Source organism: Mirounga angustirostris, unplaced genomic scaffold (genome assembly GCF_029215605.1).
Source record: "Mirounga angustirostris isolate CCGP_5_RB_7025 unplaced genomic scaffold, mMirAng1.0.hap1 SCAF_2, whole genome shotgun sequence".
In the NCBI taxonomy this organism is placed as follows: domain Eukaryota; kingdom Metazoa; phylum Chordata; class Mammalia; order Carnivora; family Phocidae; genus Mirounga; species Mirounga angustirostris.
The window spans coordinates 45,020,400-45,047,603 of NW_026991710.1; the positions used below are offsets into that span (position 1 = coordinate 45,020,400).

At 44.9% G+C, this 27,204-nt stretch overlaps 1 protein-coding gene across 5 annotated transcripts in view; it reads right to left on the minus strand.

The window, feature by feature from the left end:
* HOPX (HOP homeobox) overlaps window positions 1–26,585 on the minus strand; it is a 32,156-nt gene extending 5,571 nt beyond the window's left edge. Inside the window, exons 1-2 of one of the 5 annotated variants that reach the window (XM_064584542.1) lie at window positions 26,213–26,585; window positions 1,622–1,778 (exon numbers count right to left, since the gene is read on the minus strand). In XM_064584542.1, coding sequence (XP_064440612.1) covers window positions 1,622–1,765 — 144 coding nt within the window. In that variant the 5' untranslated portion in view covers window positions 1,766–1,778; window positions 26,213–26,585. Of the gene's footprint in view, window positions 1–1,621; window positions 1,779–1,862; window positions 2,145–2,232; window positions 2,258–2,336; window positions 2,624–2,674; window positions 3,660–26,212 lie in introns of those variants that run through there. The other 4 variants (XM_064584543.1, XM_045881092.3, XM_064584545.1 and 1 more) reach the window with 4 other exon arrangements.
* Between the last annotated feature and the right edge of the window lie 619 nt (window positions 26,586–27,204).

Here is a 27,204-nt window from a genome sequence, read left to right on the forward strand (position 1 = left end):
CTGGTGTGACAAATGATTTACTTGGAGGGTGCCCTGCACAATACCTGGCAAGTATCGGCCATCACAGAGGGTGACATAAGTATTCTGCCTCACAGGTAAGGGGGATTCACCGTGGGAGAAGCAGAGGCTGAGAGGAGCTTAGACCCCTAGCTGGTACTGTGCCCACAGTAAACCCACAGCCTTTTTAAATGCAAGTTATTATTATCTGATCACTCCTCTTTTCTAAATATAGTGTGGGCTTTTAAGTGAGAAAACTTCAGCAAGCTGCCTCCTCAGGGGGTTCCAAGAAACATGAACTGCTGGACTTGGGTTACATTAAATCACCTTCCATTAAGTTCTGGTTCTAGTTAGTCTGACAGCTGTTCCCTTTGCTAAAACCAGATATGCCTGACTTTCTATTTGACCTAGGAATGAGAGGATTTTCTATGGGCAAAGTCTCCAAAGTGCATCTGGCTTAATTAGTAAAAATCATTTTAGGCTTGGGGTCCAGGGTCTTGGTTCTAGGATATCCTGGAGCACCCATTACAAGCTCGTAAGCCTCAGCTGAGTATGGTTCAAGGTGAGGAGAGGCCAAAGTGCCTGATGCTCTGGTCTATAACATGGGAAAAATGAGAACATCTCTGCTTTAGAGCTGAGACTAGAGGTGTGGAAGCGCTTTGGGCTCCTGTGCATAACTAATTGTCTTTCAACGACCAAGGGGAAAATAGAAGTCAGAGTAAACTCTGGATAGGGTTTGTTTGTTTGTTTTAAGTCAGCTGAAGGAGTCAACATTGCACCTGGAGGTTAATAATCATGGGCAGTGTTGCATTCTCTACCCTAAACAATATTCGGAATAACATAGGAGCTTTTAAAAAATCAGCGCACTTAAGGGGACATCTGCTTCCACTCCCTTCAGTTGTGATGTCAGATGATTTCCTTCTTGGAAAACTCCAAAAAAAAAGACTACATCTTAGAGCCCGGGAATTTTTTAAAATGTGAAATCTCCCTGGCTGTCTGCAGCTAAGGGGAAGCTGCAGCGTGCTATGGTGGGAAGAGCAAGCTATCAAGGAGCAAGCTATATACCCTTGCTGTCCTGGCAACTCTCTCCCTCTTGGCCTCAGGCTCCTCGTTTGACAAACCGAGGACTGAATTTACAACTGATCGCTAAAGTCCCTTCCAGCCCTGACACTCTCCCTCGAGAAAAGATTGGAGCGGGGGGCTCAGAGAGCGCACAAGGCACCTCTTCCGAAGGTTTCGCTCACAGCCCAGGGGAGAAATTGAGCCCGGGAAGGAGGAGGCAGCGAGGCGAGGGCGGACCAGGGTCGCGGCTCCCGAGCCGGAGGGAGGATAGCGCGCTTCTCCCGGGCCACGGCGAGAGCACCTTAGCGCGGAGAAGGAAGGGTGATCGTGAGGGTTCTGAATAGTCCCTGGGGGAGCCACCGCGGGCTGGGGCTGGAGGCGCAGACGGGGGCGCGGAGCCGGGACGCTGGGATGCGGCGGTGGGAGCGCCGCGGCGTCCGGGCTCCCGGGGTGCGGGCAGGAGCGACGGAAGATCGCGGGAGGGCGAGCGGGACCCCGCGTGCGGGAGACGGCCCCGGCCACAGGGGTCGGACTGGGGGGTGGGGCGGCGTGCCGGGCTCACCTGGGTCTCCTCCTCGGACAGGCCGGCCTCGGCCGCGATGAGGCACAGCGTGGTGGGGTCCGGGTGCTTGTTGACCTTGTTGAAGTTGTACTCCAGGATCTCCACCTGGTCCTGGGTGGGGCCGCTCGCGGTGTCCGCCGACATGGTCTCCGGGCGGCTGCGGGGAAGAAAGCAGCGGCGGCCGTGAGCGCGGCGGCGGGCGGGGAGGGACGGAGAGATCGGGGCGCGGCCGGCCGAGCACCTCCGTGCGCGGGGCCGTCCCTCCCGCGGGCGCACGGTCGCGCGAGTCCCCGGCGGCTGCAGACGGCGGCGGGCGCCTCCCCGAGCTCCCGGCCGAGCGCTCCGCAGGGTCTCACGGCTGAGCCGCGCGTCTCCGGGCCTCCGGGCCTGCCCGGGGCCGGTTCTCGCGGTAGCTCTCCCGCTGGGGCCGGGCCCGGGGCGGCGGCGGGAGGAAGAGGACGCGGCGCGCCCTCCTGGCCCCGAGGCTCTAAGGAAGGAGTGCAGGAAGCGCGGCGGCGATTTTGGAAAATCGCCTTCAAAGCTTCCCCCCACCCCCGGGAGAGGGAGCTGTCCTGGGACAGTCCCGACAGGTCGCGGGGGTGCGGACACACCTGACCGGTCCGCGCGTCGTTCTGCCTCTAAAGTGGTTTATAGCCAAGGAGGGCAGAACCCCCCACCCCCACTTCAAAGAAATGACCCCAAGGACGGAAGTTACTTTTTAAAGTTGGGGAACTGCAGCGGCACTTTTCATCTCTCCCTTTTACAGAGGTGGAGATAGCGTCCACCGAGCTGTCGGTTACTCCTGGAGTTGCTAAGACCGGGAACTGAGCATCAGGAGCAGTGTCCACCGGAGGGCTGGTGCGAGTCACTCTGCAATCTGCAAGCTCCTCTGCCATCCCTCCCGCCCCGCCACCCCCATTTTTCCGAAGCCCAGAATCCACAGCCTCCAGTCAGCGCGGCTCGTCGCCGCCCTGCGTTGTCTGGACATTGTTGCGTCGCTACCGCAGAGAGCCCACTTCACTACCAGCTTCAAGGTCTCTTGTATTTCCTTACTTCAGAGCTAAACATCGCTCTAGCAGATTTTGGGTAACATGACTTCCTGCTGCATCCTCTCCATATCTAAATAGCCTCGGAACTGGGCAAAAAAAAAAAAAAAAGTCTGGGGCGCCTGGGTGGCTCAGTCGCTAAGCGTCTGCCTTCGGCTCAGGTCATGATCCCAGGATCCTGGGATCGAGCCCCGCATCGGGCTCCCTGCTCCGCGGGAAGTCTGCTTCTCCCTCTCCCACTCCCCCGCTTGTGTTCCCTCTCTCGCTGTCTCTCTGTCAAATAAATCAATAAAATCTAAAAAAAAAAAAAAAAAAAAAAAGGCAGATGTGCATCCGTCCTCCAATTTAAGATGTATTGAGGTATCCGAAGTTACAGTCTTGAAGATCCTGGTGGAGGATTTGGCATAGACAGGTGAGGACTCGACTTGGCTGACAGTAAAAGAGAAGCACAAGTGTGGGAATCAGGTTGGTTTGTTGTTGAAACAAACAATTGCAAAATCATCAGGCATAATCCTGAGTAGGTTTTGATGTGGTTTGTGCCTGGGGAGGAGCCACACTCCACCGATGAGCCTGCATAATGTCCCTGATGCTGTTAGGACTTTTTCTACTGTGACCTGCCTCCCGTGCTCCCTAACAAATGTCTTTACCTCTCTGAGTCACTTGAAGGGGCTTGCGGGGAGACCAAGAAGCCATTCTACTGCGAGGGAGTCTTGGGCTCAAGGCACTTGTCAGGTCATCAGGAAATCTCTGTTTTTAGGTGAGTTATATGCCCCCTCCCCCATTTAAAAATCTGTACCAGTGATTCCTATCGCAGTGCTCACAAGATCGGGCCAGGACAGAAACGCCTCCTCTCCTCTTGACACCTTTCTCCCCTTTTCTTTGACCCAGAAGTTCAGAGCCGGAAAGAACCTTGGCGATGAACGTTTTCAGTCCTCTCCTGGAACAGTCCAGAAGAATGAGGCGCAGGAAGACTTACTGTCCCAGCATTGCCCAGTTAATGACCAGCACCCTAGAAGGGAAAGCCTTAGCTTTGGTTTCGGTCCTGTGCTCGGCAGGACCCTTCTCAGCAGGCCTTTCTGTCTTTAGTTTGGCAGAAAAGATCAGGAGGGCAACAGTTTATAAAGGCAGGGACTTTTGAATGAGCACTGATTGTCCTCATAGGATACCAACTCCAGCCAAAGCTGCCCCCTGGAACCACCCGCCACTGCTCATTTTGCCTAAAAGAATATAGGAGGGGACACTACTACTGCTGATTTTATTTTTTGGAAAGTTTCCATCTAATTCCATGGACACAGTTATGCTGCCTCTTTTCAGTGAAAATTTTTGCTTTGTAGAATTCTCAGTCCTTCAGAAATATTAACCAAGTGGGTAGATTTCTAAACTGGACTCAGATTCAAGGACTGTTCTGCATGTACTTCTTTATCTCTTTTTGTTACATACTTACTATTACATAACTCAAGGGCTACTACTGTCCTTACATTTAATTAGGTGCATTTTCTTTTCTATTCGTGTGGCTTCCTGTTACAGGACTTTGAGGTTTCACGGGTAGCTTCCGGTTGCCTTTAAAGTCCTCCTTGGGTTAGTTGGCTGACGGCCACTGGACTCGTTTGGCTGCTAAGGAGACTTGTGGGAGGTCCATTCGAAAGTACCTACTTCTCCAAGGTACACCAAACAAACAAGCTTGATTTCTAGACATGAGGATGAAAGACCTGACCTCTAGAGTGAGAACTATCTGTTGTTTCTTCACAAAACTCAGTTTCTGTTCTTTCAGCCCTCTTCGGTTGACAGGTGTTTACAGTTGTTGCTTCATTTCTTCTCTCCTTCGCTCTCTTTTCGAGGAAATTTAAAAACCAAATCTTTCCAGTAAGGAAACTGTTGAAAAGCCTCTCTGAAGGTAAACACTTTTAGATGAAAAGAACTAAAAATATTTTAAAGCTCCTTAAACTTTAATCTCAGCACAAGTTCTGTTGTTCCTGTGTTTATATTCATAACTTACGGAACATTCAAAGAGTAATTTGTCCTGTGGTTGTGTTTTCTTTTGTGGTTGGGGGAAGACAATGCATAAACCTTTTCAAGAGGTTAAATGAAAACAGCTGTCTTTTTCCTAAATTAAACCCAATACCTGGCTGGGCAGTTTCACCCTTGTCCCCTAACCCTAGAGTTATTTTAAAGGTATTTCCCTGTATGAACTAGCTCATGGAGAGTGCTACAAACTAGTAAGCTGCAGAGATTGCTATGAGCTCACATTTACTATCTTCTCCCTCTCCCAGCCATCTGACCTCTAGTATCAAACCAAATGGTTATCGGTGGTAGATACTCCTCATCAACAGTTCCGTGATGAGGGGCGCCTGGGTGGCTCAGTTGTTAAGCAGCTGCCTTCAGCTCAGGTCATGATCCCAGTGTCCTGGGATCGAGCCCCGCATCAGGCTCCCTGCTCTGTGGGGAGCCTGCTTCTCCCTCCCCCACTCCCCTTGCTTGTGTTCCTGCTCTCGCTGTCTCTGTCAAATAAATAAATAAAATCTTTAAAAAACAAAACAAAACAAAAAAACAGTCCCATGGTGAGCTGGCCAAAAGAGAAAAAAGCAGTGGAATCCTTTTTTAGGGCCATCTCCCAGTTTTCTTTAGTCCAAATTTCCTTCATGCTCACTCCGGACTTCCACGAAGCAATGGGCTCTTGAAGCATTGTATTTTCTTAAGGGAGGAAAATACTGTGCTTCCTTATCCTCAAGAGAAGTGGAGGCTCTTCATTCATCACTTACTGAACTACTCTGGACAGGGTGCAAGGGGCACCGCCCAAGCTGTCAGTGTGTCTCAGAATTGACAAATAGGGGGCGCCTGGATGGCTCAGTGGGTTGAACGTCTGACTCTTGATTTCCCCTCCGGTCATGATCTCAGGATCCTGGGATCTGGCTCCACACTCAGCGCAGAGTCTGCTTGGGATTCTTTCTCCCTTTCCCTCTGCCTCTGCCCTACCCTCTCTCTTTCTCTCTCTCAAAAAAATGAATAAATCTTAAAAAAAAATTAACAACTAGGAGTGGAATATTGATCTGCCTCTCTAGGCTAACAGGAGGTCTGTTTTCAAAAGAGAGCTTTGTTTGTATGTGTTTTTTATTTGTGTGTTTTTGTTTTTGTTTGATTAATGTCCTTAAGCTTAGAGCAGTAGCTCTCATGCCTGGCTGGGCCTCAGAATCACCTGTAGAAATGCCCAGGCCCCCCACAATCCCCCTGAATCAGAATCCACTTTAGGAATCCAGTGGGGAAGGGATATAAAAAGTATCTCAGCTCTTACAAGATTTTGTAATTTAATCATTAAAATCAATGATAAATGTTTAGAACTTCTTATACTTTATACCTGTAAAAATGTGTTAAAATATCTTCTACCTCTGATGCTGTATATCCTCTCAACATTGAGTAGATGGTAGGTTGAGGGTTTTAAAGGAATAAAGGTGTTTTTTTAAAAAAAATATTTTATTTATTTACTTGAGAGAGAGAGATTGGGGGCAGGTGCAGAGGGAGAGGGAGAGAGAGAATCCCAAGCAGACTCCTTGCTGAGCGTGGAGCCTGATGCTGGGCTCGATCCCACAACCCTGAGATCATGACCTGAGCCAAAACCGAGTTAGATGCTTAATGAACTGAGCCACGTAGGTGCCCTTAAAGGAATAAAGTTTTTAAAATATACAAATACACACCAGAAAAAAAAAAACCATTTAGACACCATGTTATTAATCTTTTTGTATGAATGGTCAGGAATGGGGAAATTGCCCTTAAAATTATGAATTATTGGGGCACCTAGGTGGCTCAGTCGGTTAAGTTTCTGACTTTGGCTCAGGTTGTGATCTCAGGGTCCTGGGATCAAGCCCCACCTTGGGCTCCATGCTCAGCGGGGAGTCTGCTTGTCCCTCTGTCTCTCCCTCTGCCCCTTCCCCTGCTGTGCTCTCTCTCTCTCTCACACACAAATAAATAAAATCTTAATAAAATTATGAATTATCAAGAGAAATTTTCCCCTGCTTTCAAAAATTTAGAAATAATATAAAACCCTTTAAAAATCTTTCAGAAAAATGTATTTTTATATTGAAATCAGAGTTTAAGAAAGCAGGACATCAGAAGAAAAACTCCACTTCTTCGTACAAATACCTGTAATTGATTTAGAAGTCAAAAATTATAGTGGAAAATATTTGGCAAACTTGACAAATGATTGCCCTTCTCCTATTTCTTAAAGTCTCCAGTGAGAGAACTGCTAAAATTTAAGTTATTTATATGGGCAACTTGTATAATAGAACTTAAAACTGAACATTAGACTATAAATACACCATATACACATAGCATCATTACTGTCTTCAGGGAAAGAAGATTCCAAATAGAAATAGAAAAATATATTTTTAAATGCTATTGTCAACTCCAGCTTTACATATTTAAAAAACTAAAGAAAAATACAACAAAATGCTAACAGTGATTATATCTAAATTAGGGGACTACAGATGATGTAAACTTTTTTCTTTATATTTTTTCTGGTTTTCTCCATTTTCTATAAAGAGCATTTATTATTTTGAAATTAGGAAGTTTATTTTTTCTTAAAAAGATATCCCTGATCAGACCAATGATCCATCTTGCCCAGAGTTTCATCTGATTATTGGGACCAAATTACATTTTCAGGGAAAGCATGGAAGTTGTTTTCCATCAAGTCCACCTAGAAGATTAGGGAAGTACGCACTTTCATTTTCAAAGATCATTAGGTATTAAAAGGATATTTGTAATATACATGTAAGTTATGAAGAATAAATTAACACTAGTGAACCCCACCCAAGTTAAAAATTAAATCATTACCAAGACTATGGAAGCTACTTGTATTTCTTTCCCAATCCCACCCTTACAGCTTATTTGCTCCCAGAAGAAATCAAGATTCTGACTTTTGTATTAATCATTCCTTTGATTTTTAAATTAGTTCTATCACATATGTATGGATCCCTAAAAGAACTTATTATTTTAGCTTTGTATATTTTTGAATTGTGTAAAAGTAGTATTATATGTAATTATTCTGTGAATTGCTTTTTTTTCTATCAACATGTTTCCAAGATTCAACCATATTTCTGCATATAGAGAAGTTCATTCATATTCAGTGCTGTTTCCATTTTGTGAATATACTATAATTTATTTATGTCTTTTCCTGCTGGTGGATATTTGGATTGTTTTCAGGTTTTTGCTATTATGAACATTGCCTCTTGGAACATTTTTTTTTTTTAAAGATTTTATTTATTTGAGAGAGAGAGAGCATGAACAGGGGCAGAAGGAGAGGGAGAAGCAGGCTTCCCGCTGAGCAGAGAGCCTGCCACGGGGCTCGATCCCAGGACCCTGGGATCATGACCTGAGCCGAAGACAGATGCTTAACCGACTAAGCCACCCAGGTGTCCTGGAACATTTTGCCTTCTGAAGTGCATCTAGGAGGGTTTCTCTAGGGTATACACGAGTGGAACAGGTTCATAAGATATGTGATTTTTTTTTAAAGATTTATTTATTTTATATATAGAGAGAGTGTGTGTGAGTGGGGAAAGGGGCAGAGGGAGAGAGAATCTCAAGCAGAATCCCTGCTGAGCAGGAAGCCCTACTTGGGGCTCGATCTCAAACTCTGAGATCATGACCTGAGCCAAAAATCGTCAGCTGCTTAACCAACTGAGTCACCCAGGTGCCCCAAGATACGCGGCTTTTAACTTTACCACATAATATCAACTTCTTTTCCAAAGTTGTTGAACAAAACTATACAAACAATGTATATCATTTCCTTTGCCCCACATCCTCATCAATACTGTCAAACTTTTTAATTTTTGCCAAAATTGTTATGTATTCTTTTCATTCATGAGTAATACCTAAACCTCTTTCAGCTATTTATATATTCAGCTTGCATAAGTTTTGGGGGCTAAAAGATTCCATATGTTTACTATTTACTGTATGAAAGTATTTCCTGTTCCAGCCCAGCAGGAGATTTGAGGTATTTTTTTAGAGTTTAGGGCCTGTCTCTAGGCTAGCTTGTTCTTTCCATGGGTCACCAAAAACAATACAAAAGATGTATGGAAAACCAATTTTAGTCGATCTTTTGTCTGTCTGATGCTAAAAATGTTCCTATTTTCCCTTTTACAGAATTCCTGGAAGTCAGGACTTGATTCTGCACTCAAAAAAAAAAAAAAAGTTAAAAAAAATAACATGTTAACCATATCAATTTTCTACCCTCTCATCCCCACCCCTGCAAAGTGAATATCAAAGTCTTTGAATGAAAACAACAGGTATGGATTTAAAATGACTGAGTAAAAGAAGAAGAAAGGATGTAGGGATAGACAGGAAGTGTAAAAGAGACTATTAGGTTGTGGGTTTAAAACAGGGTATAAACATGTAAAACCAAATAATGTGCTCAAGTGTTTGCACATGAGCACGGGGTGCTGAATTCCAGTTCAGAAGCAGGTTGCTATTAGTTCTTTGGGTCTCTCACAATCCTCTCAAAGTAATCAGAATGGAACTGGTCCTGTTTTACGGTTGAGAAAGGTTAACTAACTTGTCTGTAGCATCACAGGAAGACTCAGAATCTTACCTTTTATTCTGGAATTAGCAGTAAAGGCAGTTTGTGGTACCTTGAGCAACAAGATTAATTTATACCTTTAAAATATATTCTCCTCGGGGCACCTGGGTGGCTCAGCGGGTTAAGCATCTGACTTGATTTGGGCTCAGGTCATGATCTCAGGGTCATGAGATCAAGCCCTGCATCGGGCTCCAAGCTCAGCGTGGAGTCTGCTTGTCCCTCTCCCTCTGCTTTTCCCCTCACTTGCTTGTGCTTGTTCATTCTCTCTCTCTCTCAAATAAATAAAATCTTTAAAAAATATATATTCTCCTTATGCTCTACTGATGTCAGAGATTCTAAGATATCACTGGATCACCTGTTTGGATTGTTGAGCTCTAATTGGAGTTGTCCATTATTTTAGTGAAGGGCTGGCTCTGGTGGCAGCCAGTCTTTCCCAGTGTGGGGCAGGCATTGCTGACCTCTCCAGCCTCATTCCCTTAGCTGCTTCTGCAGTCTTCTTGCAGACCTCCCCATGTCTCCTGGAAAAGCCTGGTATCTGCTTGACACCAAGGTCACAGGGATAATGGACTTGCCCCTCTAAAGTTTTGTTCTGACTCCATCGTTTGAGGTCCTGATAAATTGGGGAGATTTGTTCAAGTTTGTCCGGTAAGATCTGAGCTCTTAATTTTGGACTCAGTGTAACAGCTTCAGGCGCATGCAGAAGCCCCTGGCAACTCACAACGACAAGCACCTGTCCTCCCATAACATGCTGCACCTGACTCAACGAGGCAGGAAGACTGAGAGGCCAGCTCGTCCTTGAATACGTGCCAGCCCAGCCGGCTGCCAGTGCCCACGCCATCCCAAGGACCTCTCGTGCCCCCAGGGTTTTGTCAGGCACAGGTGTCATCAGGTTTGGTTTTCGAGGCTTCAGCCCCGTTCTGGGATGGCATCTCTCTTGGTAGTTGGAAATCCAAGGCTTAAAAATATGAAGTGCTGCCTTCTTTTAAGTTCTGCATATCTGATGTGCGCTGTTAGGTGTGCTGTGTGGAGTTGCTAATTCAGCGCACTGCTTCCCAGGCATTCCTCTTTCAGTTTGCTTTCCTCTTGCCTTAGAAGTCCCTCTATTCCAGGAAACCCAGCAGAATTAAGAGCAAAATGAAATTTGAGTTAATATAGTCCTGAGTACAAACAATTAGATGTCCCAAGTACTGATTATTCAAGATATCACTTTGGGGGCGCCTGGGTGGCTCAGTTGGTAAAGCGTCTGCCTTCGACTCAGATCGTGATCTCAGGGTCCTGGGATCGAGCCCCACATCAGGCTTCCTGCTCGGCAGGGAGGTTGCTTGTCCCTCTCCCTCTCCCTGCCTCTCCCCCTGCTTGTGCTCTCTCTCTCTCTCAAATGAATATAATAAAATCTTTAAAAAAAAGATTTTATTATATTCATTTGAGACATAGAGATACAGAGAGAGAGAGAGCATGAGCAAAGGAAGAAGCAGAGGGAGAGGGAGAAGCAGTCTCCCCGCTGAGCCAGGAGCCCGATGTGGGGCTCGATCCCAGGACCCTGGGATCATGACCTAAGCCAAAGGCAGACGCTTCACCATCTGAGCCACCCAGTTGCCCCTAAATATAATAAAATCTTTTAAAATTTTTAAAAAAACAACAGAAAACATCACGTTGCCAAGCCTCCATTTCTCTCAATGGGAAGAAGGGATACAATACACACCTTCACCTAGCTCACAGCTTTGTGGTAAAGTTCATATGATATTATTGTAGGGAAGTATTTCTAAACAGTAATGTGCTTGCTTACAGAAGATATTATTGTTCTTTCAATGACTGTGAGCCAGGCATTCAGCTGGGCGTCTCCTGGGTGGCAAACTGTTAAGAATAGTTTATAGTTTCAGTCTTTCTGGGCTGCAATTTATTAAAAAAAATTTTTTTTCTGGAATGGTAAAGTATGAGGTTTAAATCAGAACCTTTTTAAAAAAAAATCAAATGCTGCCTGTGTTGCTTTGTCATAAGATGTATCCCTGGATGGAATTTCTCAAAACTAATGAGGTGGGGGGGCGCCTGGGTGGCTCAGTCATTAAGCGTCTGCCTTCAGCTCAGGTCATGGTCCCAGGGTCCTGGGATCGAGCCCCGCATCGGGCTCCCTGCTCGGCGGGATGGGAAGTCTGCTTCTCCCTCTCCCGCTCCCCCTGCTTGTGTTCCCTCTCTCACTGTGTCTCTCTCTGTCAAATAAATAAAGTCTTTAAAAAAACCCAAAAACTAATGAGGTGGGGATGGGTGGGGGTGAGGATGTCCTATCTTTAGCATGTTTTCTCGTTAGCACTTCTACACTGTGTGTTGACTTGAATTTAGTTGTTGGTATTTTTTTTCTCATTTCTTCTCAATTTATCCTTTCATCTATTAATGAGGAAGCATTAATAGGGCAGAAGATGAGTAGTGAGGAGTTAAAAATAAGCAGGAACAGATACTCTACGAGTTGGTGAGTAGATTTTTCTAGGTGGTCTTGGCCTATGAGAATAATGACCAAATTGAAATTGTTTTAAAATAATTTGTTCCCTGAGCCTGTCTTCCCCACTAAGTGATATGCTCTTCTGTGGGGGATAGGTCTTATACATTTATATCTCACCAGCATTCATTAGGAGTATCTGGCACTGAATAAGTGCTCATAACTAATGTGTTGAACTGAAATTAACCAACGGCATCTGGCATGACTTGATAAGTTGGAAAGGCATTGTTTTCAACAACCAGGACTAAGTTCAAAACCAAAACATTACACTGGAAAAAATAACTTTCCAGCCTTCTAATATGTTTTAGTCCCCACTGCCTGAAACAGCACAGAGCTGATTCCTATTTCTGAATTGCATACAGAAACCTCATCCCTGCTAGCACAATAACAACATATTTATTGAGCAATTACTCTGTGCCTGGCACAGTTCTTCGTCTTAGACGAGTTAGCTCATGTAACCATCAGAGGAAGCAGCATTATGGGACAGGCACTCTTCTTGTCTCCATTTTATACACATAGTAAATGATGTAAATGGAAACTTATATACCTTTCCCCAGGCGATGTATATAACTTTCCCCAAATACAAACCCAGTGAGTGGTAGAGCAGGGATTCAAACCCATGAAGTCTAGCTTCTGCATCCATGTTCTTAGCCACTACACTAGATTTCCTCTTTGCATGAAGTAGCCATGTAGACCCAAGAGCCTTGAAGGGTGGTTGTGGAAAGAGAAGTAAAGCCTGATGATGCCTCCTGGGACAAAAGGAAGGCAGTGTTCTGCGTCCCTGCCGGGCGGAGCCAGTCTGACCGCAATGTCTCCCTCCCTGTAGCATGTTTCAAAACAGAAACATGGTGACCAGACATGGCTCTGACCCGGCAAAATGGATTAGCTAGTGATTTCAGTGAATACTACCAACACCATCAGCCGGGCTGGCTTTCTTTTCCCCACACCCTCTTCTTTAATTGGTACAGACATAATTGAATGATGACATTATGTGAATAATATAGTGGACAAATGAGAAAAGGTGTCAGCATCTGACAGAATGGAACAGAAAGATTGGCTTCAACCAGATCAGCTGGATCTTAGTGATTATGGTTGCTACTTACTCCCTAGATTTACAGAGTTTTGTCGAATTGATTAAGCAATCTCCTGAGACAGTTGTTGAACCAGGTCCCTCAGTGGTCTAGACTTTCTATGGCTACTTACAGAAAAGAGCAAGATATGAAAAGGGAGGGGATGGTGTCTGGGAAGGACTTCCAGGAGTGAATTAATCATTAATTAACCCTGGACATAAAATTCTTTGTATACTGGCTGAGTTCTTTTCATTGGTAGCCCAACTCATGCTCAAAGTCGAAACTTTGTACGTAGAAACATGGGGGAAATGATTAAAGACAATAATAAAACCTTGGGCACCTTTGTGCTATGAAATAAGTGGAGGATTTAGTCAACCTCCTTAGAAGTAAATGGGCAAATGAAAGAAGGCAACCCCACTTCCATAATCTCCTCATGGGAGATCTACCTATTGTTCAGGTTGCTTTTCCAAAAGGCTGTCTCTATAGTGATTGTTACGAATTCAGAAAAAGTTTTCTCTAGACACAACATTATACATTGTAGATAGAATACTAAGCTAACCCACAGGAGGGAATGTATCTAAAATGCTATGTATTTGTTACAGAACAAAAAGAAGTAGAAAAATCATCCTGTTGAAGTATCCTAGGGAAATTTAATAAGCTATCATTTCACTTTGAAGGCAAATGCTTAAGAAACAGCAGTTTTAATTAAGCCTTGGCTCAGGGAAATGAGGTTCTGGTGCAGATATTGAAGGGGGTTCAGGAAACTTGGAGGAGGCTAAAGGTTTAAAGCCCAAGTCTAATGTATCCCAAGAGTCAGGAACAGTCCCTGACACACTGTGGGATGTGCAGTGAATATATATTGGATGCAGGGTGATTGAACTTTATTTTCACTTCAAGAAGTAGGACTTCGCCATATTGTATAAAGGCATAATCATTAGAGCTGTCTTCGGGTCAGAGATGAAATAAAGAGGGGGAAGGAGGGAGAAGGGGAATGCTGAGAAGCACTGATGTGAGAAGCAAGCTGTCTGAGACATAATTAATGAACGATAAAGAAAAAGCCAGAGATTACTTGGCACAGTCCTCACCTCCTCATTCTTCTACCCAAGGGCCAAGGAAGAAGGAGAGAGGAAAGGTTTTGGGCCTTGCATTTCCTGGGCCAGCCACCAAGAGGCGCTGTCAGGCCGGAACAGTTCAGTTGCTGGCCAGAGCTCTTTGCAGGTGGGAGGAGAAAGAGAGAAGCAGAAATAAAATTATTTTGAGTGTACAGCATTAGTTACAGAGGGAGTGTTGTGTATCTTTATTGGATTATATGGAGGGGACATATTTTAAATCCTCATTAATGAATGAAAATATTAAACTGGTATGGGATATTGGAAAGAGCACTGGGCAAAGAGTCAGACCTGCATTTCAATTTTAGCTCCTCTACTTTATAGTCACATGACCTTGGCTGAGGTGTTTAGTTTTTTGTTTGTTTGTTCGTTTTAACTTATTTGAAACTGAGTTTTCTTCTCTATAAGATGTGGCTAAAACCTTCCTTGCCTACTTTAATTGTGATCCAGTGAGATTTTGCTCAGGAAATAACTTAGAAAACTATAAAATGACATTCACGTTTCCAGGAGTGTAATAATTTATTCATCCAGAAAAGTGAAGATGTTGGGCCAGATGACCTCTGAGATCATTTCTCCTCTAAAATTCTAACGCTCAGCTTGGCCTGGGTTTAAATGATCATGCTGTTCCTCGACAACAGCTTACTAATGTCACTGGCCTGAGAAAGGGAAACACAGGGGCCTATTCCAGGTTTGATGAACACTTTGTTCCTAGTTTCTACTTCAAAGGACCCCTAAGGAGCCCATGAAACATTTTGAACCAAGGTGCTTTTTAATTTCAGCCTGTCTGTTAATGTGACCAAATAATTTGCCATCTAACCTGGAACATCTATGTGTAAAGGGGGTGCTATGATTAATTACACCAAGATAACAGCATACATCAGAAGCATCCCAGGCAAACCTGGATATCTGGTCCCCTTATTATAGGTAAAACATTCAACTTCTCACTTACATGTGGGATAGTAAAAATATTCCTGTTGGATTTAGGTATCCGTACTGCTGTTACAGATTAGCAAGACGCAGTTCTGTTAGAATCTTGGAGGACAGGGGGCGCCTGGGTGGCTCAGTTGTTAAGCGTCTGCCTTCGGCTCAGGTCATGATCCCAGGGTGCTGGGATCGAGCCCCACATCGGGCTCTCTGCTCAGCGGCAAGCCTGCTTCTCCCTCTCCCACTCCCCCTGCTTGTGTTCCCTCTTTCGCTGTGTCTCTCTCTGTCAAATAAATAAATAAATAAAATCTTAAAAAAAAAAAATAAAGAATCTTGGAGGACAGAAACTCATACTCCTAACCTTGGTAGTGAACGGGAGGCTGCTTTTTGCTCTTAAGAAATCATATAGTTGCAGCTTTGTGGTTACAGATCAGAGAATACAGTATAGCTTCAAATCTCCTGACCTTTCATTTTTTATTCCACTTTGAATAGGTAGGATAGAAATTTGTCCGATGGGGTGAATGTGCTTGGGTCTCTGCCTGCTTTGGGTATTGTTAGCATGGTTGTGCTAATGCTTAGTAAGTGTGAATATTCATTACATCTCAAACAGAGTTTGGTCCTATGATCAAATATAAACAAAGGAACAAAAACGGCTTGTACTAGAGATTTCCACAGGCCCAGCCATGTGCTCAGGGCCTTTCAAACCAGATAATCCAGGAGGGGTGAGACTTGTGAAGTAAATTGAATGATCAGATCTCTCTGAAAATGTCTCATGCCCTAATACACAAAGAAATCAGACAAGCAGATTTCTGCTATGGGGGAAAAATCGTAGTATTTTCTAAAGAAAACCATTGAACACAAAGAAAAATTCGCACTACTAAGGCTAGAAGCAAATAACATAAAGACCAACTTTCTAAATAGTTTATGGAGAGGAAAAATGGCACAAGTCAAAATGGCAGGTTATAAATACCCTTTTTTATTTTTTAAATTTTTAAAAAAGATTTTATTTATTTATTTGAGAGACAGAGACAGAGATAGTGAAAGAGAGCACAAGCAGAGAGGAGAGGGAGAAGCAGGGTCCCTGCTAAGGTGGGAGCCCGACATGGGGCTTGATCCCAGGCCCCTGGGATCATGACCTGAGCTGAAGGCAGACGCTTAACTGACTGAGTCACCCAGGTGCCCCAATATCCTTTTATAAAAAGAGATTTATTCATTTATTTTAGAGAGAGAGAGGTGGGGGGGGGCAGAGGAAGAGGGAGAGAGAATCTCCAGCTGATTGAGGAGCACAACTCCAGGCTTAATCCCAGGACCCTGAGATCATGACCTGAGCCAGAATCAAGAGTCAGATGCTTAACCGACTGAGCCACCCAGGCACCCCTATAAATATCCTATGTTTTAAGTTAATTCATTTTGGGTAACCCATTTAGTGTCCTAATTCTGCTTGACTTAGGAGAACATTAATTAAATTAGATCAATAGGCTGCAGGGTAGGGAGAAATAGGTTTCTTTCTTAGAAGAGAAGGGGACCTTCAAAACTTAAACACTGATGATAGAAATCAGTCTGGTATTTTAAAAATCGAGTCCAGTGAAGCCACACACAGATAACCAAGAGTCAAGTAGAACTGTCATAGTGCGCTGTAGCCATTTATTCACTTTGGGACGTCAAAAAAAAAATTAGAGTTTTTTTCTGAAGATGTTCGTATTCTCAGTGCCTGGCTCTGAAAAAGGCTGTTCATTTGTCATTCTGGGGACATTTCATCAGGATTTATTTTTTAAAAACTGTATAGTGGGTTCTATGATATTTTTGCCTGAGCCCTAATTACACAGTAAGGAACAGGAGTTAGGGACTGTCCTGGTACTGTGCATGTGTGACGGGTAGATGGTTAGGCTGCCTGTTTGTAGGCCGTTGTAACCTAATGCAAGCAGGCATGATCTCCTCAGACTGTTAGTGCATTTTGAAATGTCCAGAAAAGACTCTTTGAAGAATGGAATTATCTCTACACAAATATATTTGAATGAATTATTACTTTTTATGGTCCAGCCACCATTCTTATTTTATGACTGTAATTAGGTAATGAATAAAATGACATGCACCTGGTACTTTGTAGTACTCCAAATGATGCCAAAGTCCAACCAGGCATGCTGCTTGTTGCCATGAGACTCAGTTATATGGGCCTTATTTTTTTACCCAGTTGTCTTTATGAACAGGTGTTCAACTAATGGGATATACCGAGGCTGTGCAGCTAGATCCTTCTTATTAACATCACACAATAATTGAAAAGGACAGATACTTTACAAAGTCCAGCTCAGGGGATAACTCTGAACTTACGATAGGTCGTTTCTCTGAGCATTAGAGAGATGTTGCAGAAAGGCTGGATGGGGGGGCTCAGTCAGTTAAGCGTGTGCCTTTGGCTCAGGTCATGATCCCAGGGTCCTGGGATCCAGCCCCTCGGAGGGCTCCCTGCTCAGCCGGGGAGTCTGCTTCTGCCCCTCCCCCTGACTCATGCTCTTTTGCGAGTGCACTCTCTCTCTCTCTCTCTCAAAAAAGTCTTAAAAAAGAAAAGAAAAGAAAGGCTGGATGGAGCCTCAGAAGACCCTCACTTTGCTTCTAGCGATGTCATTTAAATCTCCAAGTGACCTTGGACAACTTAATTGCTTTGAACCTCCATTTCTTCATCTACCATTGAAGTTACCCCCACCTGCTACAGTAATCCTACCCCCACCTATCTCACAGGGTTGTCATAGGATTTGATAAGATGGATTATGTTTATGAATAGCACTATAAATTATAAACACTATATATGGTTTTATTATTATTCAGTCATCTAGGAGCTCTTCTGAGCTAGTTCCAAGGACTAGAAGACTCTTTTAAATTGTGAAACCTGAACCAGGTATAATACTAATGAAAGAGGAGATGACATCCCCCTTTCTTTTTTTTTTTTTTTTTAAGATTTTATTTATTTATTTGACAGAGAGAGAGATAGCGAGAGCAGGAACACAAGCAGGGGGAGTGGGAGAGGGAGAAGCAGGCTTCCCGCTGAGCAGGGAGCCCGATATGGGGCTCGATCCCAGGACCCTGGGATCATGACCTGAGCCGAAGGCAGACACTTAAGGACTGAGCCACCCAGGCGCCGACATCCCCCTTTCTTTAGTCCTGCTTCATTCACCCCAATGCCAGACACCTCCAAAGGATGCCATTCTACTCCCCAGGAAGAGCATGAAGAACACATAATAAAGGGACAGACACTTCCAAGCAAAAGTTATCGAATTAGAGTATTTTCTAAAATAGATTTCACTCCTGGGCACCAGTAGACTAGAAATCTGGAAAGGAGTGAGGGGCATAAGAGCTAGGGACTTGTTTATATAAATTTTCTTAGGGAGAAACCACACAAGAAGGAGACAAAAATACAGCAGTGAAGACTAGACTATCCAAAGCAGATCCATCATGTCCTCAAGAATTCCAGGAAAATTCCATTGTGATCCTCTAGATCTAGTGGCTACAATGGCAGCCATTAGTTTACTGCCCAGGACACACTAAGAGATTAGGACTGATCAATGTCTGCCTTAGATTGTTTCTGGTTTTGTTTTCAACATCAAAGAACAGAGTAGTTCTGAAAGATCTGGAGGGTTTTCATGTTTGGCCACATTTTATCAAAACTACCAGAAGCAAATTAAAAGAAATTATATGAGGATGGGTAAAAATTAACTTCTCTACTTTTTTTAAAAAAGATTTTATTTATTCACCTGAGTGGGAGAGAGCACGAGTTGGGTGAGGGGCAGAGGGAGAAGCAGACTTCCCACCAAGGAGGGAGCCCAATGTGAGGCTCGATCCCAGGACTGGGGGATCGAGACCTGAGCCAAAGGTAGACGCCCAACCAACTGAGCCATGAAGGAACCCCACTTCTCTACTTTTAAAAGAGTTTCTATCATTATCCAAACATGGCCATAAGCTAACATTAGAACCTGAAGCAAATAGAGTAATTTGACCTTGTCCTTGAACCCCTAGCATTCACGTTGAACTTCTGTTTGGCAAGCCAGTATAAATATACCAGCTCTCCAACTGGGCTATACAGATACAATGCTTCCCACTAGGAACCTGAGTCACAGAGGGAGTGAGTGACTTGGCAGAGAGACTGGAATAAAGGGTGGGGAGGCCTTAGTTCCAGAGCTCAGCGACCAACTAATCCTAAGATGCAAGACAATTCACTTTACTCTTGAACCTTTATGTATTGTATGGTATTCATAAACCGTGTAGCTTATGGCTCAGGCCAAGTATTTTTTAAAATGAAAGGGGGTGCTAACAATAATCTACCGGGACAACTGATATTTTGGGCTTCCTCTGCTTTAAAATTCCATTACAGGGGTGCCTGGCTCAGTCGGTTAAGCATCTGCCTTCAGCTCAGGTCATGATCCCAGGCTCCTGGGATCGAGCCCCGCATCGGGCTCCCTGCTCGGCGGGAAGCCTGCTTCTCCCTCTCCCACTCCCCCTGCTTGTGTTCCCTCTCTCACTGTGTCTCTCTCTGTCAAATAAATAAATAAAAAATCTTTAAAAAAAATAATAAAATTCCATTACAGCTGAAGGAGAACTGAAAATAGGACCCAGGTTCCTGAACATTAGACCCGTACTCTGCTCCCTAGGCTAGACTGCTGTCTGCTGGGACTTATCTACACTGGGATTCTGTGGAAGAGTGTTTAACATATCACTTGAAGATTGATGAAGGGAGTTTCCCAGCAAATAGAAAGGACAGCATGACCTGTACCTGTTTGGTCACGTATCCACACAGCCAAACCCCACGTGTGTTCAAAATCAACAGCACTGGAATGCCAAATCCACATTGGGGTCATTGAAAGGTGGGGCGGTCAAGGGAGCCAGGGCCAGGAAGAGGGCAGGTACACACACACCCTGCATCAGGAGAATCCCTTATATTTGCAGCCTCAAGCCAGTTCTCCACCAGCCTGCCCAGGGTGAGCAGACAGGATGGCTGTGGTCCAGGGGCTGGCTGCCTTGGGATCCTCAGGTGCTGGCTTTTAAATGGGCAGGTAAGTACTTTATAAATTACTGTGGGCCATATGCCATCCTTCTGCCAACAGTTTCATCTTTGCATAGTTCTGTTGTCCATCCCCATTCACTTGGCTTTGTAAAAGTTTGAGGGAGCCATTGACAACATCTAAAAATTAATCTAGGTTAGGTCAGGACACAGCCTTAAAAAAATGTCCAAGTGACAGCCACATGCAGAAGAATGAAACTGGACCATTTCCTTACACCATACAAAAAATAGACTCCAAATGGTTGAAAGACCTAAATCTGAGACAGGAGTCCATCAAAATCCTAAAGGAGAACACAGGCAGCAACCTTTTTGACCTCAGCCGCAGCAACTTCTTCCTAGAAACATCGCCAAAGGCAAGGGAAGCAAGGGCAAAAATGAACTATTGGGACTTCATCAAGATAAAAAGCTTTTGCACAGCAAAAGAAACAGTCAACAAAACCAAAAGACAACTGACAGAATGGGAGAAGATATTTGCAAATGACATATCAGATAAAGGGCTAGTATCCAAAATCTATAAAGAACTTATCAAACTCAACACCCAAAGAACAAAGAATCCAATCAAGAAATGGGCAGAAGACATGAACAGACATTTTTCCAAAGAAGACATCCAAATGGCCAACAGACACATGAAAAATTGCTCAACATCGCTCAGCATCAGGGAAATCCAAATCCAAACCTCAATGAGATACCACCTCACACCAGTCAGAATGGCTAAAATTAACAAGTCAGGAAAGGACAGATGTTGGCGGGTATGCGGAGAAAGGGGAACCCTCCTACACTGTTGGTGGGAATGCAAGCTGGTGCAACCACTCTGGAAAACAGTATGGAGGTTCCTCAAAAAGTTGAAAATAGAGCTACCATACAATCCAGCAATTGCACTACTGGGTATTCACCTCAAAGATACAAATATAGGGATCCAAAGGGGTATGTGCACCCTGATATTTATAGCAGCAATGTCCACAATAGCCAAACTATGGAAAGAGCCAAGATGTCCATCAACAGATGAATGGATAAAGAAGATGTGGTGTGGGCGCCTGGGTGGTTCAGTTGGTTAAGCGACTGCCTTCGGCTCAGGTCATGATCCTGGAGTCCCTGGATCGAGTCCCGCATCAGGCTCCCTGCTTGGCGGGGAGTCTGCTTCTCCCTCCGACCCTCCCCCCTCTCATGTGCTCTCTCTCATTCTCTCTCTCTCAAATAAATAAATAAATAACATCTTTAAAAAAAAAAAAGAAGATGTGGTGTATATATATATATATACATATATAATGGAATATTATGCAGCCATCAAAAGGAGTGAGATCTTGCCATTTGCAACAACGTGGATGGAACTGGAGGGTGTTATGCTGAGCAAAATAAGTCAATCAGAGAAAGACATGTATCATATGACCTCACTGATATGAGGAATTCTTAATTTCAGGAAACAAACTGAGGGTTGCTGGAGTGGGGGGTGGGGTGGGAGGGATGGGGTGGCTGGGTGATAGACACTGGGGAGGGTATGTGCTATGGTGAGCGCTGTGAATTGTGCAAGACTGTTGAATCACAGACCTGTACCTCTGAAACCAATAATGCAATATATGTTAAGAAAAAAAAAAAAAGAAGATAGCAGGAGAGGAAGAATGAAGGAGGGGAAATCGGAGGGGGAGACAAACCATGAGAGACGATGGACTCTGAAAAACAAACTGAAGGTTCTAGAGGGGAGGGGGGTGGAAGGATGAGTTAGCCTGGTGATGGGTAGTAGAGAGGGCACATTCTGCATGGAGCACTGGGTGTTATGCACAAACAATGAATCATGGAACACTACATCAAAAACTAATGATGTAATGTATGGTGATTAATATAACAATAAAAAAAATTTTTTAAAAATGTCCAAGTGAACTAAACCATTCCATACTAAGAGAATTTGAAAACATGGGGCACCTGAGTAGCTCAATCAGTTAAGCGTCTGCCTTCGGCTCAGGTCATGATCCCGGGGTCCTGGGATCGAGTCCCACATCGGGCTCCCTGCTCAACAGGAGGCCTGCTTCTCCCTCTCCCACTCCCCCTGCTTGTGTTCTCTCCCTCCCCCCACCCCCGTCAAATAAATAAAATCTTAAAAAAAAAAAAAAAGAAAGAAAACAAAGGGGAGGGGGACATGGTCAAAGAAAAGCCGTCCAAAGAAGGCAGAAATTGTCACTGTTCGACAAATCTACTTTATCAGCTGTGCAATCACGCCAATCATTTTTTTTTTTAAAGATTTTATTTATTTATTTGTGTGAGAGAGAATGAGAGACAGCACAAGAGGGAAGAGGGTCAGAGGGAGAAGCAGACTCCCCGCCGAGCAGGGAGCCCGATGCGGGACTCGATCCCGGGACTCCAGGATCATGACCTGAGCCGAAGGCAGTCGCTTAACCAACTGAGCCACCCAGGCGCCCGCAATCACGCCACTCATTTTTCAAAAAATTATTTGTGGTGACACTCTGAATGGCCAGAGGAAGAATCAGGCTTCCCGACAGCAGCTCTAAACCAGTGTGGGCTGGCCACCTGATGCCAACAGCCTAATCCTTTCCTCTGAACTTGAGGGACTTGAGGGCCTGTCTCCCCTGAGCCAGGACGGTGTTTACTTTCTCCCTCCTCTCCTCAATGCTATGCTCAGCAGGGAAGACTCTGTGCCCTTGGGCTGCCCAGCTGCTCTGGGCTCCCGGCCGCCTGCAGACTCTGCTTCCTTAATGGGGGTGGGGGGGGCGTTAATCACACACCTGGCCACACCCCTCTTCACAGGCAGGACGCGCGACACGCAACTGCCACTTGCCAACGACCAACGGCTGCAGCAATCTCAGCCTTCGGACGGAGACAGGGCTGTCAAGGACCCAGAGTCCCAGGAACTGAGGGGGCTCCTTGTCCCCGGCTGCAGGCCTGGGTCCCTGAGGAAGGAGGCTCCTTGTCACGGAGGCTAGGCCGGCTGCCCTGCCAGTGCCAGCGTCCACACAGGAGGGGGAACCAGGTAATTTCTCTAAAGCCCTGTGAGCAGAATTTCTTGACGTTTTATCTCCACTGTAGTGTTCTTAAGGTGGCGCTCCGTTTTTTCACAAAGATAAATGCAGCGGTCTCCAATAAGTACAAATGCATTTAACACAAAATAGACCAATTCAGACAAAGCATTCTGTCAGGCCCCACAGTCCATAGGGAATTCCCTGAGGGATGGGATTTGAGGAATTCTACTCCAAACCCCCAATCCTGGTATATTTTCCCCCAGCAAGTTGCTTGGAATTTTTACCAGTTGGGATTATACATTTGGCCTAAAACTTTGATCCTCCTGATTGCCCCAAATGGTAATTCCTATTTAGATAACATTTCAAAGAATTCCCAGATACGTTATCTTGCTGGAACCTATTTAATATCCTGGGACATAACTCATTAAACAATTATTGTCTATTAACACCATAACTTTAATGAGTTTTCCAGAGATGGAGAAGCAAAGCCCTGAGGGGATGAGACCCTGAAAATCAGATGCGTTTTAGACTGGAAGGGAGCTGAGAAACCACCTAACACGTGGAGCCGGCACAGGCAGGGCAGGGGAGGTGGGTGGTCCCGTGGGCACCCCTGCCCCCAGACAGGGGCCACAGTGAGGGGCAGACAGGAACAGCAGTAGCCACAGAAACAAACGTCACCCCGTCACACTGCTGCCCAGGACCGACCTAGAACTCACAAGGAAAAGCCCCCGCGGTGCCAAATCGACTCATTCCAGGGCTGAGAACTTGCGCTCAATCCTGCAAGAACAACTTGGCCGTCCCTGGCATCTCAGCAGAGAGCCTGGTGTGTCTGCTGCCATTCTCCCAAGGCATATAATCCTCTGGCTTATCCCAGATATTTTTGGAGGGAACAAAAGGAAGCCTTCGTTTTGAAACATCCCTTCTCACGTGTTAGCACAATCCTTCAATAATGCACCTTTGAGGTTCATGCTTGTGTTCTCTCTGACAAATGCACCTTTGAGGTTCTGAGTAATTCTTCCCGCTGGCTGCCCCGAGCGTGTCTGGGTTCCAAGAATTTGCTTGAAATGCGCCAGATGCCTTGTCCTAGCTAGAGCCACACATGTGGTTTGGAGGACCCAGTAGCATGGTCTCAGGGGTTCCTCTTCCTCTGAGATCCTGCTGCTGTCTTCCCCGGGCCATGGGACATGGTGGCTGTATGGTCAGGGGCAGACCCACCTTCTCTCTGGGCTTCCCTAGCCTCATGTGTCAAGGGAGAGGTTGGGGTTTCACTGGTTCTCATCCCTGGCGGTGTGTTAGAATCCCCGGGGAGCTTTAAAAAACAATGCCAGGATCCTTATTTAATTGGTCAGGGCGGGGCCAGTCCTGGGTATTTTTAAAAACAGTTTTCCAGATCGGCAGTTGCTGAGCTAGATGATCTCTGGAACCTTCGAGGTTCTATACAAGCCCGCAATCCTGACAGTCTGATCCTCCATTTTATTTATTGAATTAATTTTTTTCCAAACCTACTTTTTATTTTCAGTATGTTGCATAGGCTGACGTTTAGAAATGCCTTTAATTATATAGAAAAGATGGATTGTTAAAGTATTGTTTGTTGGAGCATAATTGGCATAGAATACTGCATGTGTCTAAAGTGTACGATCGGATAAATTTTCACCCGTAAGAAAAATGGTTACCACAGTCGCAATAGTGAACATATCCATCACCCCCAAAATGTCCCATGCCCCTTGATAACCCCCCGCCCCCTTTCTCCCCTCTCCTCTTCCCCAGGTAACCACTGATCTGCTTCCTGTTACTATAGTTTGCATTTTCTATCACTTTATACCAATGGAATCATACAGTATGTTCTATTTTCCACCTGGCTTCTTATTATGTCCTTAAACTTTAGATATCAAGCTCTTTGAGAACAGGAGCCCACCTTGTATTTCTTTTCTCTTCCTCCAGGCCCCCAACTTATCTTTGCCCAGAGAAACCCCTTAATCATTTTTTGCTTGATGGGAATCAGACCTTGGTGACCTTGCAAGCGAGCTTCAGTTGGGTGGCCTACTCCCCACTCCTCTGCAGGTTCCTAGCCAGCAGTTTCAGCTCAGTTTAAAAATAATACGTTAGCTTAAATGCATCCATTGGGGGTCCGTGGAGTTCTAGGGCTCCAGAAAATGAGTGTCAAGGTATATGTTGGGAGCAGGGCGAACTACCTGGGAAATGTCCTTGGCTTTCTCCAGATTCTTAAAAACCAGGTTCTTGACCCCAAAGGAGGAACTATGGAATTTATGTCGTGCTTTATTCCTATTATATCCTACATGTATTTTATTAATATGATGCCCAACTGTAATTCCTCTACTGTCTGCTCCCTCTCCTCCTCCCTCCCCCTCTCCTCAGTACCTTTATTTTGTTCTCTCCCTGCTCTACTAAAGGCCCCGGGGAAATTTTCGCATTCCTCTTCTCTTCAAGACCTTCTCACCTAAGTTATGTGGAGTGCTGTGCCTCTTTATTCAATGATTCCTATCCCACCTTACCTAACACTTCACCTAAATACCTGGATACCACTGTGTTCCATTGCCTCAAAACCCCGGAGCATGGGATTCCTTTTTATCTTAAACAAGATCAACGTTTGCATTGTTGTAAATAAGTATTATAAGAACCAGACATAACAAGAAATAGCACTGCAGATTCTCCACTGAGCAGCCTCTGCTTCATCCAGAGATGCCTCCTCTTACTCCCCTCTACCAAACACAAAAAATATTTAAAAAAATAATACGATGTCTGATTTGAGACCGAGATGAGTAATAGCAACATCAGCTTCTAAATGATAGATTCATACGCGTCTGGCACAGTCACATAAACACGGGTTTCAAAGTGTCTTCCAGAGAGAGGAGAGAGCAAGAAAGACATCTCATCTGCTGGCCAAAAGGCCTAAATGGGCTCCACCTTGCCCCCAGTCCCCCTAACCCCTTGCATGTTTGCAAGGGTCTGTTATCTTCCACCCGGCCCGGCTGTCTGGCTCCCTGCTCGGGACCAGCTCTTCACTTTTTTTTTTTTTTTTTTAAGATTTTATCTATTTATTTGACAGAGAGGGAGAGACAGCGAGAGAGGGAACACAAGCAGAGGGAGTGGAGGAGGGAGAAGCAGGCTTCCCACCCAGCAGGGAGCCCGATGTGGGGCTCGATCCCAGGACCCCGGGATCATGACCCCAGCCGAAGGCAGACGCTTAACAACTGAGCCACCCAGGCGCCCCACTCTTCACTTTTATTCTTCCTTTCAGCCCTGCCTTTTCCCCAGCAGATTAGCACATACAGCAACTACAGCACTGCAGTCCAGTGTCTACACGATTTCATTCTTCTGCAATAAAGGCAAGCCTCTGAAAGTTACTTACGTGGAAGTGGCAAAGGCAAGCTCTGGATTTGGAAGCCGAGTCTGCTGATGCCAGCCCACTTAAATAGCTGGGTTGGCTGACGCGGGTTGTTGATAGCACGTTTATTTACGCCTATGAGTGCACGCTCAAGCAAGGACCTGAAAAACCTGCAGTGTGGGCAGCAGGGGAACAGCTGAAAGTATGCCCAGGTTACATCTCTCCCGGTTCTTCGAGTCTGATAGGCAGGCGGTGACTTCTGAGTTTCATGGAAGTTTCTCGGCACCACCTTCTTGTCCCTGATCTCTTTCTTTGCCAGGCCAAGACTCTTCACCAAGATAACATGAGAGATGCAGCTGGGAGAGGAAGGAACAAAGGACCCTGACCGTTGCACCAAGTTCCTTATTTTGAATGGGCTTCCAGCTAGATGTTGCCGTATTTTAAACCCTAGGCTTGGTGAGGTTGATTTCACAGCTCTGTGGGCTGGATGCCAAGTTAAGCGCCTGGACAGTTGCCCAATCAATGAAAAGTTGTGGTGTATGTGTGTGTGGGTTTTTTTTTTTTTTTTCCAGGCACAGAACGTACAAATAAAGAACAGTTATAGGGGAGGTCCAGGCTAGGATGATACAATTTTAGGTCCCCTTCAAAAACGATTTTAGTTTCTTTCTTCTGTGTCTGTACTTTCCTCCTGACTTCCCCTCCCCTTCCTTTGTTAATGAAATTCCTATCTAAGAGTTGAAAGATTCCCCATGAAAGCTCAAATAAAAAGCCAGTGTGTGAGCCAGCCTGTGGGAAGATGCACTCCAAACGTGAGAAGTGTTCCGTGGTTCATGTGATCGTCAGTGGAAACGTTTCTGAGGGTGAGGGTATGTGTGTGGGTGTGGGGACCCAGTTAGCCGATGTTTATCTGTTTTTTATAGCTAGATATGGCAGTTAATAGTCAATTGCAGCATTGCTAAACACATTAGCTGGGTATGATTTTGAGAGGATGAAGGAAGAGAGACAGGGTTTGGTGA